This window comes from Gavialis gangeticus, unplaced genomic scaffold, assembly GCF_001723915.1.
Source record: "Gavialis gangeticus isolate Ggan-Ray unplaced genomic scaffold, GavGan_comp1, whole genome shotgun sequence".
Classification (NCBI taxonomy): Eukaryota; Metazoa; Chordata; order Crocodylia; family Gavialidae; genus Gavialis; species Gavialis gangeticus.
In genome coordinates this window covers 45,186,610-45,203,343 of record NW_017728998.1, presented here as the reverse complement: position 1 = coordinate 45,203,343, position 16,734 = coordinate 45,186,610, and the positions used below count along the sequence as shown (strand labels likewise).

Here is a 16,734-nt window from a genome sequence, read left to right as displayed (position 1 = left end):
GATAAACCAATAGCACTGGCCATTTTGTGCAGGTGACTTTCCTTAAGAGGGCACTTCCTCTGAGTCTTTAAAGGGAAAAGAGCTAGATGCTGGTTGTAGGATGTAAGCTCAAAGCTTCTCTTTTGAAGCAGGCTTTTTCTCAAGGGCATGTCTGAGCAGCTGAGAAATCTGTGGTTCTCTCTTGAGGATGAGGGTACCTAAGGATTTCAGGGATTCAGTAATCTGGTGAATGTGGCTTACATCCAGACCCAACCTCTTGCTGCATAACTTTACATCCCTACTATATCTCCCCCCACAACAAAATGCTTGTTAAGGTAACCTGTGGCAAATGTACTGTGGTTCATACAGCTCAGGGGTTACTGAAGTTTTTCTCTTGTCTGCACTTGAAAGTAGTATTGCTTCCTCCTTTGTCAAAATATGGGAAAATGACGACTTTATTTTTTTTCCTTGTGATAAGTGTTCAAGTAATGTTTGCTGCATCAGCATAGTCTGGGTCTTGGGAAGGGAAGCTTTGGGGACAGATCTTAGTAGTGGGTGTGCATTCATCTTACTGTGCTCCTATATTAAGTTTTATGACCCTACAAAACAAATAACTAAATAATAGAAGCACACCAATGTATCAGTTGATTATTGTATTGGCACCAGTAAAAACAGAAATGATACTATCAGCTTTTTTTTATTGTTGTAGCCGATAACTACGGCCATGTACCTGGAGCACCCTGGCAAGTGTAGTCCAGTCCCTGCTGCCATCCCAAGCCTGTAGCAGACTACAGGTCCCAGCGTGCAGTGGGAGGGGGAAAGGGTGCTGGGGAGCGGTCATAGGGCTTCATGCTCAGCAACAAAGGGACCTTTACCAGCTCCTCCTGTTGCTGCTGCTGCCATGGTAGTGCTGTACATGCAGCAGGGTCCTGAGCACCAGGGCTGCTGCAGAGAGATTGGGCTGTGCATGGGTGGGTTGAGGCAATGTGCGAGGGACATTTCACTCGACTGGGCACCAGGTGCCTTTGCAAAAGCAGCTTCTCCCAGCAACTTCAGGAGCTCACCTGTGTGGGGGCTCCTGGCCCTGATTTACGTAAAGAACTTTGAAACTAATATATGCAACTCGGTTAGAATAATAGAAAATTAGGGTTGGAAGGGACCTCAGCAGGTCATTTAGTCCAACCTCCTGCCCAAAGCAGGACCATCCCCAACTAGATCATCCCAGCCAAAGCCTTTTTTTAGCTAGATTTTAAGCCTCCAAGGATGGACCTTCCACCACCTCCCTGGGTAACCTGTTCCCATGCTTTACTACCCTCCTAGTGAGAACATTCTTCCTGATATCTAACCTAAACTTCCCTTGCTGCAGCTTGAGACTTGCCTCTTGTTCTGTCATCTGCCACCACTGAGAACAGTCTAGCTCCATCCTCTTTCGAACCCCCCTTCAGATAGTTGAAGGCTGCTATTAAATGCCCTCTCAGTCTTCTCTTCTCCAGACTAAGTAAGCTCAGTTTCCTCAGCCTCTCCTTGTAATTCATGTCCCCCAGCCCCCTCAACATTTTTGCTGCCCCTGCTTGACTCTTTCTAATTTGTCCACATACTTCCTGTAGTGGGGGGCCCAAAACTAAACACAGTACTCCAGGAGTGACCTCACTAGTGCTAAATAAAGGGGAATAATCATCACTCCTCTTGACCTGCTGGCAACACACCTACCAATGCAGCCCAGTATGCTGTTAGCCATGTTGGCAACAAAGGTGCACCGTTGACTCGTATTCAGCTTATTGTCCACTGTAACCCCCAGGTCCTTTTCTAAAGTGGTGCTACCCAGCCTGTACTGGTACATGGGATTGTTCTCTCCTAAGTGCAGAACCTCGCAATTGTCCTTGTTGAACCTCATGAGATTTCTTTTGGGTCAATCCTCCAATTTGTCTAGGTCCCTCTGGATCCTAGCTTTACCCTCCAGTGTATTTACTACTCCCCCCAGCTTGGTGTCATCTGCAAACTTCCTGAGGGTGCACTGTATGCCACCTTTCAGGTCATAGATTCATAGATGTTAGGGGCTGGAAGGGACCTCATGAAATCATCAGGTACTGGCCCCCAGCATTTGGGCAGGAAAGGCTGCTGCAGTCAGATGAAGACATTGAACAGAATCGGCCCCAGGACCAACCCCTGGGGCACTCCACTTGATACCGGCTGCCAACTAGACACCAAGCCATTGATTATTACCCTCAGAACCTAGTGCTCTTGCCAGATCTCTATCCACCTTACAGTCCATTTATCCAGCCCATATTTCCTTAGCTTGCCTGCGAGAAAGTGGTGGGAGTCTGTATCAAAGCCTTGCTAAAATTGAGGTACACCACATCCACTGGTTTCCCTGTGTCCACAGAGCCAGTCACCTAGTCATAGAAGGCAATCAGATTGGTCAGGCATGACTTGCTATTGGTGAATCCATGCTGTTGTTCTTAATCACCTGCTCCTCCAAGTGCTTGGAAATGGATTCCTTGAGCATCTGCTCCATGATTTTTCCAGGAACTGAGGTGAGGTTGACTGGTCTGTAGTTCCCTGAATCCTCCTTTTTCCCTTTCTTAAATGTGGGTGCTATGTTTGCCCTTTTCCAATCATCTAGGATATCTCCTGATGGCCATGAGTTCTCAAAGATGATGGCCAGTGGCTCTGCAGTTGCATCAACCTACTTCCTCAGCACTGTCTTGTGTATCCCCTCTGATCTCATGGACTTGTACATGTCCAGCTTTTCTAAGTAGTCCCTAATCTGTTTTTTCACCACTGAGGGCTGCTCATCTCATCCCCAAACTGTGCTGCCAGACACAGTAGTCTGGGAGCTGATCTTGCCTGTGAAGACTGAGGCAAAAAAGACATTGAGCACTTCAGCCTCTTCTGCATCCTCTGTCACAAGGTTTCCTCCCCCATAGTAAGGGACCCACACTTTCCCTGATCCTCCTCTTGCTACTGACATACTTGTAGAAACCCTTCACATCCCTTGCTAGCTGCGACTCCAATTATGCTTTGGCCTTCCTGATTTCAACCGTACATGCCTGAGCAATACTTTTATATTCCTCCCTAGTTATTTGTCCAAGTTTCCACTTCTTATATGTTTCCTTTTTGTGATTTAGTTTACTTGAAGAGTTCACTGATAAGCCAAACTGGTCTTCTGCCATACTTGCTAGTCTTCCTGCACATCAGGATGGTTTGTTCCTGCATTGTCAGTAAGGCTTCTTTAAAGTACAGCCAGCTCTCCTGGACTCGTCTCCCTCAGTCTGGCTTCCCAGGGAATCCTGCCCATGAGTTTCCTGAGTGAGATGAAATCTGCTTTTCTGAAGTCCAGGGTCTTTACATTGCTGCTGTCCATCCTTCCTTTCCTCAGGATCCTGAACTCAGTCATCTCGTGGTCACTGCTGCCCAAGTTGCCATCTACTACTACATTCCCCACCAATTCTTCCCTGTTTGTGAGCATCAGGTCAAGAAGACCATGTTATATGTTATACTCCAGTACCAGAATTTGTTCTCTGACAGTACCTGTAGGCCAGGGGCGGGCAATTATTTTGGGCAGAGGGCCACTTATGGAGTTTTGGCATGCCCAGAGCAGATAAAAAATTTAGAAAATTAATATTTGGGGGCCCCATGGCCCGGATAGAATGGCCTGGTGGGCTGCATCTGGCCCCCGGGCCGCATTTTGCCCATCCCTGCTGTAGACTGTTGTGGTGACAATTGTGACTCATGTTTTGTGTGATCAAACAGGGGGCCAGGAGGAGGTTGTATTGACTGCAACAGTTTCCACTGAGGTTAAGAGAAGAGTCTTTGTCAACCTACTGACATAGATCCTAGTCCTCCCTGCTGCTGCTTTTAGCTCTGTCAAATTGCAACAGAAACCTGTAGGTAGCAACAGTGCTGTCTTCTTTCTGTTGCTGCTTGTAAAATCATCGAGCCAACAGCGACAATTGAATTGGGTAGTGGATTTACTCAGAGGAGGAGGGCCTAAGATTGATCTCTCTAGGAACAGTAAAAAGGTTTTTGTAACCCTGAGAATAGGCAGGTGGCTCTGGAGGGAGAGCAGAGAGTTTCTTTGCTTCTGGAGAAGCAAGGTGGGAAGAAGTTCACCATTCATGCAAACCACGTAGACTAGAAACTCAGCTTCAACACAGCCTAGGGCAGGGTTCAGAGTTGACTGTCAGGATGGTCTTGCCAGTGGGAGAATGCCATGTTGATACTAAGTGCTGCTTCTGGATCTCTCTTATTTATAGCTTGCTGTGACTGGCGGATGTTGAGCCCTGAGGAAAGGGAAATGCTTTGAGCAGATGTTGTAAAAGTTCTGTCTAGTTATGAAATCCATATGGAGAGACATTATTTTTTTCTTAGTTCTGGTGGTCTTATGTTACAAAACACCAGGCTCTCTCCTTAGAACATGTTGCCAGCAGCGAGACTGGAAACTGAAGCTCTTTTTTTAAAGTTGCCACTTTAAGAACATAATTGACACTTCATGCAGGGTGTCAAATCTGGGCTCTTCCTGTGAGTTTCCAGGGTGTCCAAGCAAAAAGAACCATTTTCATTGGAAATGGTGCAAGAGGAGAACTAGGCTGGATACACTTATTATGGAAGTAGTCTCACAGAGCTGCAACGTGTGTTTAGTGAGTGAAGCACTCATAGGAAAGAGCAGCTTATGGTTTTCCACTGTCCTTGTTATCAGCCATGTCTGAGGTTGGTGGTTTAGATTTCAGTTTCCTGGTATGCTGGGGTTATTAGCATGTGCGATTTCTCACTGAAGCTGGCACAGAGAGGTTCTAAGATTCTGTGATTTCTTAAATACCTCTGCCATGTTAAACACTTAATGTGCCAGAATTATGTGAACTGTTAAATATTTTTGCTTTAATTTTAGCTTTAACCAGCTGTGAGGAATTAAAAAACTTTAGAACAATGCTTGGGCTGAGGTGGTCTTTTCCACATCCTCTACAGAAAGGATAGCCAGCAAAGGAAACCTTGTACTTGCATTGGCTGGGAATCAAAGCTGAGCCTCCCGTGTGGCAGGTGAGAAGTCTACCACTGAACCACCAATGCTCCAGCTGTTGAATTTTTGCAAACATCTCCATAAATCCTTGGCTGGCAGGCTTCTCCTTTGGCAACTGTTTTGAGTCTGTTTCTGCAGTGATGTTGACACCTCCAACAGCAGTGGGGAAGGGATGAGTACATGGGAAGGGAGGAGAAGCAGAAAGAGATGTACCTTTAGGGTTAATCTGATGTCTGTGAAATAATGTAGCTGTTCAGGCAATTGTAGAATTGAGGCTTTGGTTGGTGGTTTGTCATTCATGGTCATCAGTGTGTCAGAATAACTTTGTTTCAAATGCACTCTCTGGTTATTGCCCAAAAGCTCAGGGTAGTGAGGTCTGAAAAGTGTTTCTTGAGGAGGAAGGGATACTGATATGTGAAATCTTTGTCTAATTCAGTGGTGGTCAGCCTTTTGACCAAGTGGGCCAGATGAGTGGTGTGGGGCCAGTCTGCATGCTAGGATTGAAGCCCTACACTGCTGCTGCCTCTGCCTGGCCCTGTGCAATGAGATTGGGGCATGTGCTGCCCTGTGCACTTGATCTAACATGCAGGCCACAGCCACAGGGCTTTCCACAAATCAACGGGGAGCCGAGTGGGCCAGATCTGTCCCATGGGCCAGAGCTTGTGCACCCCTGCTCTGGTTCCGAGAACTTGTGGTACTAGCTATTGCTGTCCAGAATAAATGACAAGTTATCAGGCAGAGAACACAAAAAATCATTTTGAAAATATGGGTCAAGAAGTATCTCTCAAAACTTTGTATTGGCCAGATGTGCTGTGCCTTTCCTCTTTATTACTCTCATATTCTCTTCTGAGTCCTCTTCAGTATGGAAAAGTGTTTGTCTTCGAGCTGCAGTGCTGCCACCCACACCTCCTCCTGCCCCTTGGTGCTTCAGGACTTGGAAGGTTGAGTAGAGCTGTCTAAACTCACATCTGTTTCTTTTATGGGAGAGGGGAGGTTCACCTTGGCCTCTAAAGTGAAACTCACCCCCTGAACCTTGCTCCAGATGGAGGTCTTTCTTGCATCAAGATGGCAGGGAGGAATAGCTCCTGATGGCAGTGCAGCTCATGTTGGCAAAAGACTCTAGAGCATGCAGCTGTTGTAGTGGTGAGGAATGCAACACTTCCATATCTTTGCTTTAAATTGCCATGGCTCAGCTTTGTTGCATGCAGAACTGGCTTCTGCCCTGGAAGCAGCCTCCTCAGTCATCAGCAGAGACCTACTCTCCAGACATGGCTGTCTCCTTCAGTAAGGCCTCCTGCAGGATGGAAAGCATAGGCAGGTGCCTCAAAGAGGGGCAAAGAATCTTCCCTAGGTGCAGTCACTAGGTGCTGCTGTGCCTATAGTAAAATGGAGTGTACTTTGGAGAGCAAGAATCCCATCACATACTTGCTTGTTCTGCTATGGTCTGTACAGGGAGGGCGCATTAGACTCAGACCATCCTCATCTCTGCTTACCCCAGTCCACCTGTGTTTGACTGTGAGCCCTGTGGACTCCAATGTCTGTTTCTCTCCACTCTGCAGCTTTCAGATACAAGTGCCAGCCTTCAGGTACTTGTGCTTGATGGAAGCACCCACTTAAAATACTTCATCTTTATGTATCAACTCTTACATTAAAAGAGCAGTTTTTAGCTTTTCACATCTATTTAACATCCAGTTAACCACCACCTGACGCCAGCAAAATCTATCCCTGGCAAGTGGAATTTATGCTAATCTTGTCCTAATTAGGCAAATCATTCTCATTAGTCATAATTAGGCTAAGCAGTCACATTCCCCTCTAGCAAGCAACTTGGTTCATCCAAAGTGGAACTGCAAGTCTATGGAATAGACTTCAGAACTTGTGTAGAGGACCCTTCTTCCCAGGACAGTCTGGAATTGATGCACAGACTAGGCTGAACTGAGCACAGGACTAGTCTGAGTATTGGAAGAGACTTTTTGCGGTGACCATGGGACAGATACCCCATAACTTGAAAAACCACATAGACTCTTAAACCAGTGCTCAAAAAGGCAGGACTCCTTTGCTTTAAGGCAGTGCTTTTCAGCTGGTGTGCCACAGCACACTGAAGAGCTCTCTGGTGTGCTGTGAGAATTTTGGAATAATGAGAAAGTTCTCCAGCCATCTAGCACTAACAAATAAACTGCATTGATGAGATATTTGTAGAAGACTCACTCATGTGTTGGTTGTGGGGGGTGCGCAGTTCACGAGCCTCTGAACATATGCCACCAAAGTTTGCTGGGCAATGAGCTCATAAATATGGAGATGGGGAATGCCTTAACAGGTGTGCGGCAGAAAAATTGTATTGATGTGAGTATGCCTTGGGCTGGAAAAGGTTGGGAAACATTGCTTTAAGGGGTTATCTAAGAAAGTTCTGAATGGAGGTGGATTTCATTACAAAGGCAAACACTTGGGCCTAGCATGGGCTGATGGCTTGTGAGTGGGATGAACTACTTTTATCCTGGTGCTCAGACTACATAGACTCTGCTTTCATCTCTGGTACAGTGTCTGCAGTGGGTGTCTTTTCACATTGATAAATGCTGAACCCCTGTTTCTAAGACCCTCCTGCTCTGGCAGTAAAATGCTGAAACAAAACTTCTACAGAGACTGCAGCTTCTAACAAAACTAGAGAGCTGTTGGCTTCCCTTTGGGTTTATAATGAAGGAACCTTCAGGCCAGGTCACAGGGGTGAGGGCCTGGCCTAGGGTGAGATCCTACTCGTGATCTCAGTTCAGTTCTCAGCCTTCCTGAAGGCTATTGCAAAGCAGGCAGGGAGTATGGGAGCTGAGTGCTCACAGGGAGCTGCGTGCACATGAATGTTCTTTTCGGGTCAGAACTGCCAATGTTTGGGGTTTGATTTTTCAGCTGAGCACTTTGCTGTTGATACTCAGCAGGCTAGATGCAATCATCTGTCCTTGGAGGGCTTAAGGATGACTGCAGAGTTGTTAACAGCAGTTTGAAGCTTGCAGGATGCATTGGGTTTTAGGGGTCTTTAGAACAGTGGTTCTCAAGCAGGTTTCCATGGTACCCTGGGGTGCCACAAGATCCTTTCGGGGTGCTGCAGCGGTGACAGCATCTCAGCTGAGACCACTGAGGTGTAAGCCAAGGCAGAATGCCAGGGTGCTGTTAAGTTCAGGAAAATTATCATGTGGTGCCTTTTATCTAAAATGGTGGTGAATCATTGCTCTAGAGCGTTGGGTGTAGAGGGAGATGCTCTGGATGTGAAGGCCTGGATGAGGAGATGAGGTTTGTTTCTAGGAATGTTCCTCCCCCATAGAGGCGAGGCCTTGGGCTGACTTTCCATGCTGTTGGTTCAGGGTCACCCATGGCAAAACACTTGCCTGCTTTATGACAAGATAGAAATGGCACAGGGTGGGTAAAAAGAGAAGTGGAGCTGAGGAGCTGGCAGTTAGTTGTTTAGCTCCCTGCTTTGTTGGTAACTATAGGCTTTCACTTCCGGGTTCAAGTGAAACTGTTTGTAATGAAAGTTCCTTGTCCTGCCCACACTTCTTGGGGTGGTTTGTGGCACCTGCTACTCAGTACATGAGTCTCTGGCTTGTACTGCTGAACTCTGTGCCATGTTCTGTGGGAGCAAGGACGCAAGCCGAGCACGCTGAGTTGGGTTGGGGGCACTTCTGTCCTACAGAACCTGAAGCTTTTCACTCTCCTCAGGTTAGTACGGGAGTTCGTGGCTCAGAGCAACATGACCCAGATCAAGCATGTGATCCAGATCTTGTCACAGGAGTTTGCGCTTTCACAGCACCCTCACAGCAGGAAGGGGGGACTAATCGGCCTGGCAGCCTGCTCCATCGCCCTTGGCAAGGTAGGTGTCCGATTCCTAGACTGTGCTTGTCACCATAGGATGCGAGTGCCTGCTTCCTGTGAGCCAACTTGGTGGAGAGTGTTTGGATCAGTGACTTCAGTTCACATGAAGAGGCCACTGAAGCACTAATGCTTACCCTCATGAGAAGGATCAGTGCCTCCTAGCCCTGTTCTGCTTAACTGAAACAGTCTTAACTGCAGCTGCTAAATTTTAGCTGCAGGAAAAAGAATTAAAAATTAACCCTGGTGCTAGGCTGAGAATAGAGATGAGCAGGGGTATAATGAACTAGGCTAATGAGACTGAAGTCTGTCCATGTTCAAACAGTCAGCAGAAGTTAATCTTCTTATGAGATGCTCAAGGCAAAAGTCTGCCAAATGCTTGAGAGAGAGCACTGGTTCTGGGTGCTTAGTAGATAATGTGGCAGTCTTGGCACTCAGGGATGCTGCAGGGGGAAGTTATTTTCATCTTTATATGCTTAGTGGAAAACATGGCCCTATGCTCTGCAGTGCCACAGCACATGGTACCTTATTTTAGCACAGATGGGATTTTAACTAGACTGAAGTATGGTCATAATATAGCTCCATCCTGGTGAGAGGCCTAAAGCATTCTGGGCCTCAGTTGTTTTTACAGAGACACCCTATTTAAACTCAGTTTTAGACAGCCTTTTGCAGCATCTATCGCACATGCCTGTCCATCTGGCTGAGACCCTCCTGTGACATTTGGCTACAAAGCAAAACTAGCTGACCTGAAATGAGCTACTGTCAATTACTTCTTTCCTCACTTTCCCTTTGAAAGCACTGAGTAAAGCCTGCAGGACTAGGCCAGGAACTGTTTGGTGAAGCAGCAGTTTTGAGCATAAAGAGCCAGATCCACGCTCTGAAGTCACAGCAGCCTTTTTCATGGGTTGTATGTTTAAATATTGAGGATGACTGGGTGGGACAGCTGGGGGGTAGAGGGAGGGAAGGCAACCCTAGACTGTGTCTATAGCATTTTGTTTATTATCCACTTGTGCCACTGTCAGAGACAGGATAATGGGCTAGATGGACCATTGGTCTGACCCAGGATGGCACTTCTTAAAGCATTTCACTCCATACAGTAGCACACCACACTCTATTAACAAGCATCCCTGCTTGCAGTGACATGCAGGTGGATTTTAATTCCTTTAATTTCCCTTTACTGAGACAGTGAATCAGTATAATCAGCTAAACCTATTGGATGCACTGGAAAGGGGTTCTTGCTATGTTAGTTCTGAGGCAAATTTTTTAGGGGCCCCACGGGCTGGATAGAATAGCCTGACAGGCCACATCTGGCCAGTGGGCTGCATTTTTCCCACCCCTGGTGTATGGGGTGCCTTCCCCCCTCATAGCACACAGCCCCTGCTGCTGGTGGGAGCTGCAGGCAGGAGGCCCTTGGGGCACTCCCAGCCCATTGCAGGCAGAGCCCCCCCTGGGGGTGCATGGCTCCAACTGAATCTCAAGAGCTGCATATGGTGGCACGGAGCTGGCCCAGCCCAGTCCACTGGCGCACACCTTTGAACCAGACCGGGCTGGATCTGTGCGCCGGCACATGGGGCTCCTGACACTGCAGGCAAGAGCTGTGTGCCATCGGGCTGGCTCTGTGCCTCCGTGTGGGCTTCTAACACTCCAGCAGGAAGCTGCACATGGAGGCACAGAGCCTGCCCGGCCCAATGGAGTGCAACTCCCCTCAGCTCCCGGACTGTGTGCCATTGGGCTGGGCAGGCTCCTTGTCTCCACATGTGGCTTTCTACTGGAGTGCTAGATGCTCTCTGTGGAGATATGGAGCCGGCCTGGCCCAATGGCACATGGCCCCCACCTGCACTGCCAGGAGCCCCATGTGCTGGCACAGAGCCAGCATGGTCTGGTTTGAAGGCACACGCTAGTGGGCTGGGCCAGCTGGCTCTGCCACCATATGCAGCTCCTTGGATTCAGCTGGAGCTACGCACACCCAGGGACCTCTGCTTGCAATGGGCCAGGAGTGCCCCAAGAGCCTGCTCCTGCTGCTGCTCCCGCCACCAGCAGGAACTGTACATTGGGGGTGCAGGGGTGCAGCTGCCCCCCCCCATAAATGAGAATAAGACTTCATTTTAAGATATTATGTAATCAAACCTGCCTGAGAATCACTTGAAAAACACTGCAGAAGACTTAACTTCAGTAGGACTGTTTACTCTGTTGAATGTTTACCCTATTGGCAAGACTGTATGTACTGGTATGAAGGGTCTTTCAATGGGAACTTGTTTCTGACTCAGCTGCATTGGCCTTTATGGCACACGCTAGTCATTCCCAGGTGTCTTCAGAAAGTGGCACAAGTCATTTTCACAGGGGTGGGTGGGAATCTCTTGGGGAGGATGAATGGAAGGAAATAGTTTTCATTATGACAAGCACCCTCAGCTTTTTTGGAGGTGTTTAGAGAGAATTTGACTAAAATAAATGAAAATTACTTCAGAAATTACTTATGAATCTCATGACCCTGGGCCCCAGTACTTGCAGTAGATGCCTTCTCAAAATGATCTCTCTGCTTGGTCAGACATGGCACCTGTATGGGAACAATGGTCAGATATACCAGTAGGGTAACATCAGGGGGCTGGTTACTCAGAACCCAGTGTGCCCCAAAGGCCAACATGTGGAACAATATTTCCCTCAACCTAGCTTTACATTTGGTTTGAATTACAAGTGGAGCTAGTTGTTTGATATCCCCTGAACTCAAAATTGGTTTTCAACTATGTGGTCTCCTCTGATGGAGCCAGTATCTCTTGAAGTCTCTCTTTTCAGGAATGACCCTGTTTATGTTCTGAAGACATCTCAAGCCTTTGTCTGTTCATGGATTGTTTCCAAGTGTGCTGTTTAAAGGCAGTTGTAAGGATGGCAACATCCTTATTTGGAAGCCAAAGTGACATGCAATCAGTTCAAGAGATGTAGCAAAGGTTTCCTGTGTTGGAGGCTCACAGCTTGTAGCCAATCAAAGGCTTTCACAGGACTAAATCTGATGGCACCCTCTGAACTGTAAATCATAGTAACGTAAGTTTGGGCCAGGCTGTGTCATCTACATGCACCTGGAAGAGCTGCTAGCTGAAGCATGTTTACCTTTTATCATGTATGTGCCATGATGGACCACAAAAAGCCTACCTCTTCCAGCTGTCTGCGAGCACTGGCTCTGAGCCCCTCTCTTGTCTTGCCCCCAGGACTCTGGGCTGTACTTGAAGGAGCTGATAGAGCCGGTGCTGACGTGCTTCAATGATGCTGACAGCCGTTTGCGGTACTACGCCTGCGAGGCCCTGTACAACATTGTCAAGGTGGCCCGGGGCTCTGTCCTGCCTCACTTCAATGTGCTGTTTGATGGCCTAAGCAAGGTAAGAAGCTTTGTCCATGTGCCTCCTCCCCACCTTAACTGAGAGTAGCTTCAGGTGAGTACAGTTAGCAGGAACATCTGCAGGCCTATGGTTCTCATAAGATGACATCCTCCAACCTTCTTCTCCTGCCTGGGGGGCCTTTCACTCGAGCTCTGTCCACTTGCAGGTGTCTCTCTTCAGCTGGTTCCTGCAAACTCATTCAACTTCTAGACTGAAATGAAGCTGCCAACAAGTGACTAAGCTGAGCAATCATTGCAGGCATCTGATATTTTTTCTTTGCCATTTGGCTTTTCCATAGCTATCTGGGACATGATGGCAGCACAGCCCAAGTGCACAACGTGTATGTGTCTTCCCTAGAGCCCATATTGACTTGACTCTCTCGTTTTTGTGAATTGCAGCTTGCTGCCGATCCAGACCCAAATGTAAAGAGTGGCTCGGAACTACTGGACCGGTTGCTCAAGGTACTGTTAGCTGATTACCTTGGGGGGATGTCTTTTCAGAGGCCTTTTGTGGAGTGGGAGGGTGTGTTGTTTTATATATATTTGGGTGGGTCTGCATTGCTAAATACACCTTTTGTGTGCTTATGCTTGCCCAGCCTGCCTGTGAGGACCTGCATTGCTGAGTTGACTCACCCCTTACCTGTGTAGGTGCATCTTGCTAAGGATGCATCATTTCTGTGAGGCTGTATCAGCCAGTGCTGCCATGTGACTGTTGCCAAACTTTCTGTAAGCCATCCTGAGCTTTTTGCGAAGGGTGGCATGTAAATTGCGTACATAAATCCTGGACCCTTCCTGTTTGGCTGGAGTTCTCTGGGAGAGCTTCCTGGTGCTAAAATTTCTAATGTCTGAGGAGCCTGTTGCTGGGTTTTTGGTTGTGGCCATGTTGATCTAAGGACATAAGCAGGCAAGGTTCTTTGAGTAGATGTGATATAATTTCTATTAGACCAACTGAGTAGTTGGAAAAAAGTTCTTGGTCAGCTTTCGGGCGCAGTCACGCTTCTTTAGGCATAGGGAGTCTCTGCCGTTCTGAGACTCCAAGGAATGAAAGAAGCTAAAAGTGAAGAGAAGCCCTGCTTTCACTTCCTCCTCCTTCCCTGTTCTATCTTTTGTTTTTCCTAATTGTTACCTGTTTAGATTCACACCGACATCCTGTCACACTTTTAGCTTCTCTCATTCCTTGGAGTCTCAGAACAGCAGAGACTTCCTGTGCCTGAAGAAGGGTAACTGCACCCAAAAGTTTGCTAAGATCTTTTTTCCAACTGCTCAGTTGGTCTAATAAAAAAAAAAAAAAAATCATCACATCTACTCAAAGAATCTTGCCTAAGGAACATGTGAATGGTTTGAAGGAGTAGCTGACTTGAACACAGTGATAGGCGAGTGGTCATTAAATGCTTCTTGGTGGGCTTGGCCCCACAGTAGAATGCTCAGGCCAGGCTTAGCAGGATCATGAAGCTGTGTTTCCCCTCCAAGATGCAGAGTGATATCTCTCCCTCTTTCACTTCTCTCCTGTTGGCTCCTTAGGTAGGTAAGTGAATGTGCTGTTTCTGAAGAGCAGAGCAGTCCTCTCTTGTAAGAGCCTTTCATTCTAGTTCCTGCTCTATGTGCAATGTAATTGTTGTCTTGCAAGCCTCCAGCCACTCCCAGTTCCTTCTCCTCACTCCTCTGGGTAAATGGATCTTTGCCAGCCCCCTGCTCTGCTGCCAAATGCTAGCTCAGCACCTGTACTCTGTCCTGTGAACAGCAAGATACAGAGGTTCCTTCAGAGCTACCTACTTTGTGAGGAGTCTGTCCATACTCATGCATTCTCCTTTGCAGTGTCAAGGGAAGGTGCCAAGGGATTCACTGCCGAAGGAGGGCATAGTCAGGTACTTCAGAAGAACTTAAAAAGAACCTGGTAATGGTATGGCCATCAACACCTAGTTACATGGAAGGCTGGTTCTGTTGCATGCTATTGGCAAATTTGCTGATCAGTGCCTGCACAAAGAAATCTCTTCTGTTTGGTATTGCATCATTGGACTGGTTCGTTATGAAAGAAAGTCTGTCTTTTTCTGCAATACCAGGTATCAGCCACCGTCAGCTGAATGTGTCTTGATTCACAGCTGTCCAACTTTTGGACTGTGAAGGGCTGCATGTCCTCTAGGCCACAGTCCCCAGGCCACATGCTGCACAAAGCCACACACAGTGGGAGTGACCCTTCTGGTTTCTACCTGACCTCCAGCAGCCCAGGCAGCCTGGCTCTCAAAAGAGGGGTGAGAAGTAGCCTCCTGAATTCAGGAGTGAGAGCCCAGAGCCCCCTGACTGTCATCACACCTGGAGCATTAACCCCTGGTGGGCCACCAGTTGGACAGCCCTATCCTAATTGATCGGTCAGTGTTCCTTTGGCCTGAGGGCCAACTGCTGTGAGATCTTGCCTGTTCCTGGTGCTGGATAATTTGCTGGTGGCTTGCTGATTTCTCAAATATCTTCTTAATCCCCCTCTTCCTACACTGGAGGCTGGGGCTAGCTGCTGATAGTGCTGCTATAGGCTGAGTGCTGGCATGTGCTGTCTTAACATCTAGCAATTCTGTTGACTTTGTAGGACATTGTGACTGAGAGTAACAAGTTTGATCTGGTGAGCTTCATTCCCCTGCTGCGGGAGCGGATTTATTCAAACAACCAATATGCACGGCAGTTCATCATATCCTGGGTAGGTACATGTGGCATAATGCTTGTGCCAGCTTCTCTGCTGCCAGGGCTCAATCAAGTGCACAGGTTGCTATATCTTAGGGCTGTCAACCTCTCAGCTGCCCTCAGGTTATCATGGAAATTCTCACACAGACCCTGGCAGCTCTGGTTACATATAGCTGGAGTTTTAGTTTGTAGCATGCCTATCATCCAAGTATCTATGCCGGTGGTCCAACCTTTTTGGATGCAGGGTACCCCACACTGGACTCAAGGTACCCCTCCATAACTTGAGTGGCATCCAATTTCAAATACAAATGTATGCATTTCAGTGCTTACTTCCTTACACAGAGTTTGGGCAGTAAGGCTGGAGAATTGTCCGGACAGATGGAAACCTTAGCCTGGCTTATCTGCTTATCTCCTCACACCTTGCAGCACCCTTCAAAGGATCTGGTGGCATCCAGGGCGCCCTGGCACCCTGGCTGAGAATCTCTGATCTGGGCACTTGCCAGGAACTGGCAGTTAAGATGCACAGCCTTTGTGTGTGCAGATGAATAAATTAACTTGAACTACTTGCAGACCAGCAATTCCTCCAGCCCTGCCCATCCTTTTATGTTGAGTCATTGGGTGTTTGCTCCAGTTGGCCATGGAGGCTGTGTAATTGTTCCCCAGTCCCCTTACTAACTGCATATAGAATTGTGGAAGGAAGATAGTTAGCATTTTGCCCAAGAGGTCTGTACACTCAGAGTAACAGAACTTAACAGGCCTTTCAGTGCCTTCAGGTTAGATAAGTGTCCCCCTGTTAATAGAAGGGGAAGGTTTGTGGAGGGCCTAGGATTTGGTAGCACTTGGGCTTGGAACCAGAGCATTTTCAACTGCTGATTTGGTTGCCTAGTGCACTAAGCAACCACCGTGTTGCTCTGAGGCGCATGTACTCTTCACATTGCCACTCACTGTAGTCCAGGTTTATGTACCCCTCCCCTTCTCACTAAATAGGCATGCGTTAATTGGTTTATTTAGCTTCTAGTCTTCCCTGCAGCTCTCAAGGACTTTTTCTTTGTCTGTCTTGATTCTTCTCTGAGTTAGATCCTAGTGCTAGAGTCTGTACCTGACATCAATCTTCTGGATTACCTGCCAGAGATCCTGGATGGCCTCTTCCAGATTCTGGGAGACAACAGCAAAGAGATACGGAAAATGTGAGTCTAGATGAGCAGCACTTGGGTGAATGGGCATCTTGTACCAAGCCCATGCTGAAATAAGCTGTGCTTTCTTGGGCTGGTGATGTCTGTTCAAGTGGATGCTACTTGACAAGGAGTCAGGTAGAGAATTAGTTTGCTGAGATTCTCTCGTCTCCAGCTGGTACCTTTCTGGGTTTAGCATCTGGCAGTGGGAGTTTGTCTACAACTGTCTCCCTGCATACATCACTTAATTGAGTGCTGATGTGTTGAAAAAGTTGTTGGAAATAAGATGCCCCACTATAGCAGGGCATGACAACTACCAGTCTTCATTCTGCAGGGGGAAGCTAGAAGTGACCATTCTTATACCTACAGCATATGGGTGTCAGTTAATGCTTGAGAGAGCTGCCGATGCTTCAGCTAGAGGGGATGTAGTTGCTTTGTGCAGTTAATGTGAACTGTGGTGTGGCTGCTGTCACATGAGGAGTTCCTTCAAGCACAGATATCTCAAGTCGGCTCCAAAGAGAACCTGTAATGTAGTAAAATGAGCACACTGTTTGTAGGATGAGTACTTACCACTGCTAGTGCAGGGGGCTGCTGTAGCTTGTCTGTCAATGAGGTTTTACATGCGTGATGGGTGAAGCCTTGGCTCATTGATTTCAGGAGGTTGGCCCATGTAGTCC

General features: G+C 47.5%; 1 protein-coding gene across 2 annotated transcripts in view; it reads left to right on the top strand.

The window, feature by feature from the left end:
* Nucleotides 1–16,734, top strand: part of VAC14 (Vac14, PIKFYVE complex component) — a 267,959-nt gene that overhangs the window by 12,909 nt on the left and 238,316 nt on the right. For both annotated transcript variants that reach the window (XM_019505828.1, XM_019505829.1), the window contains exons 2-6: nt 8,699–8,849; nt 12,049–12,216; nt 12,615–12,677; nt 14,794–14,901; nt 15,963–16,072. In XM_019505828.1, the coding sequence (XP_019361373.1) occupies nt 8,699–8,849; nt 12,049–12,216; nt 12,615–12,677; nt 14,794–14,901; nt 15,963–16,072 (600 nt within the window). The remainder of the gene's footprint in view (nt 1–8,698; nt 8,850–12,048; nt 12,217–12,614; nt 12,678–14,793; nt 14,902–15,962; nt 16,073–16,734) is intronic.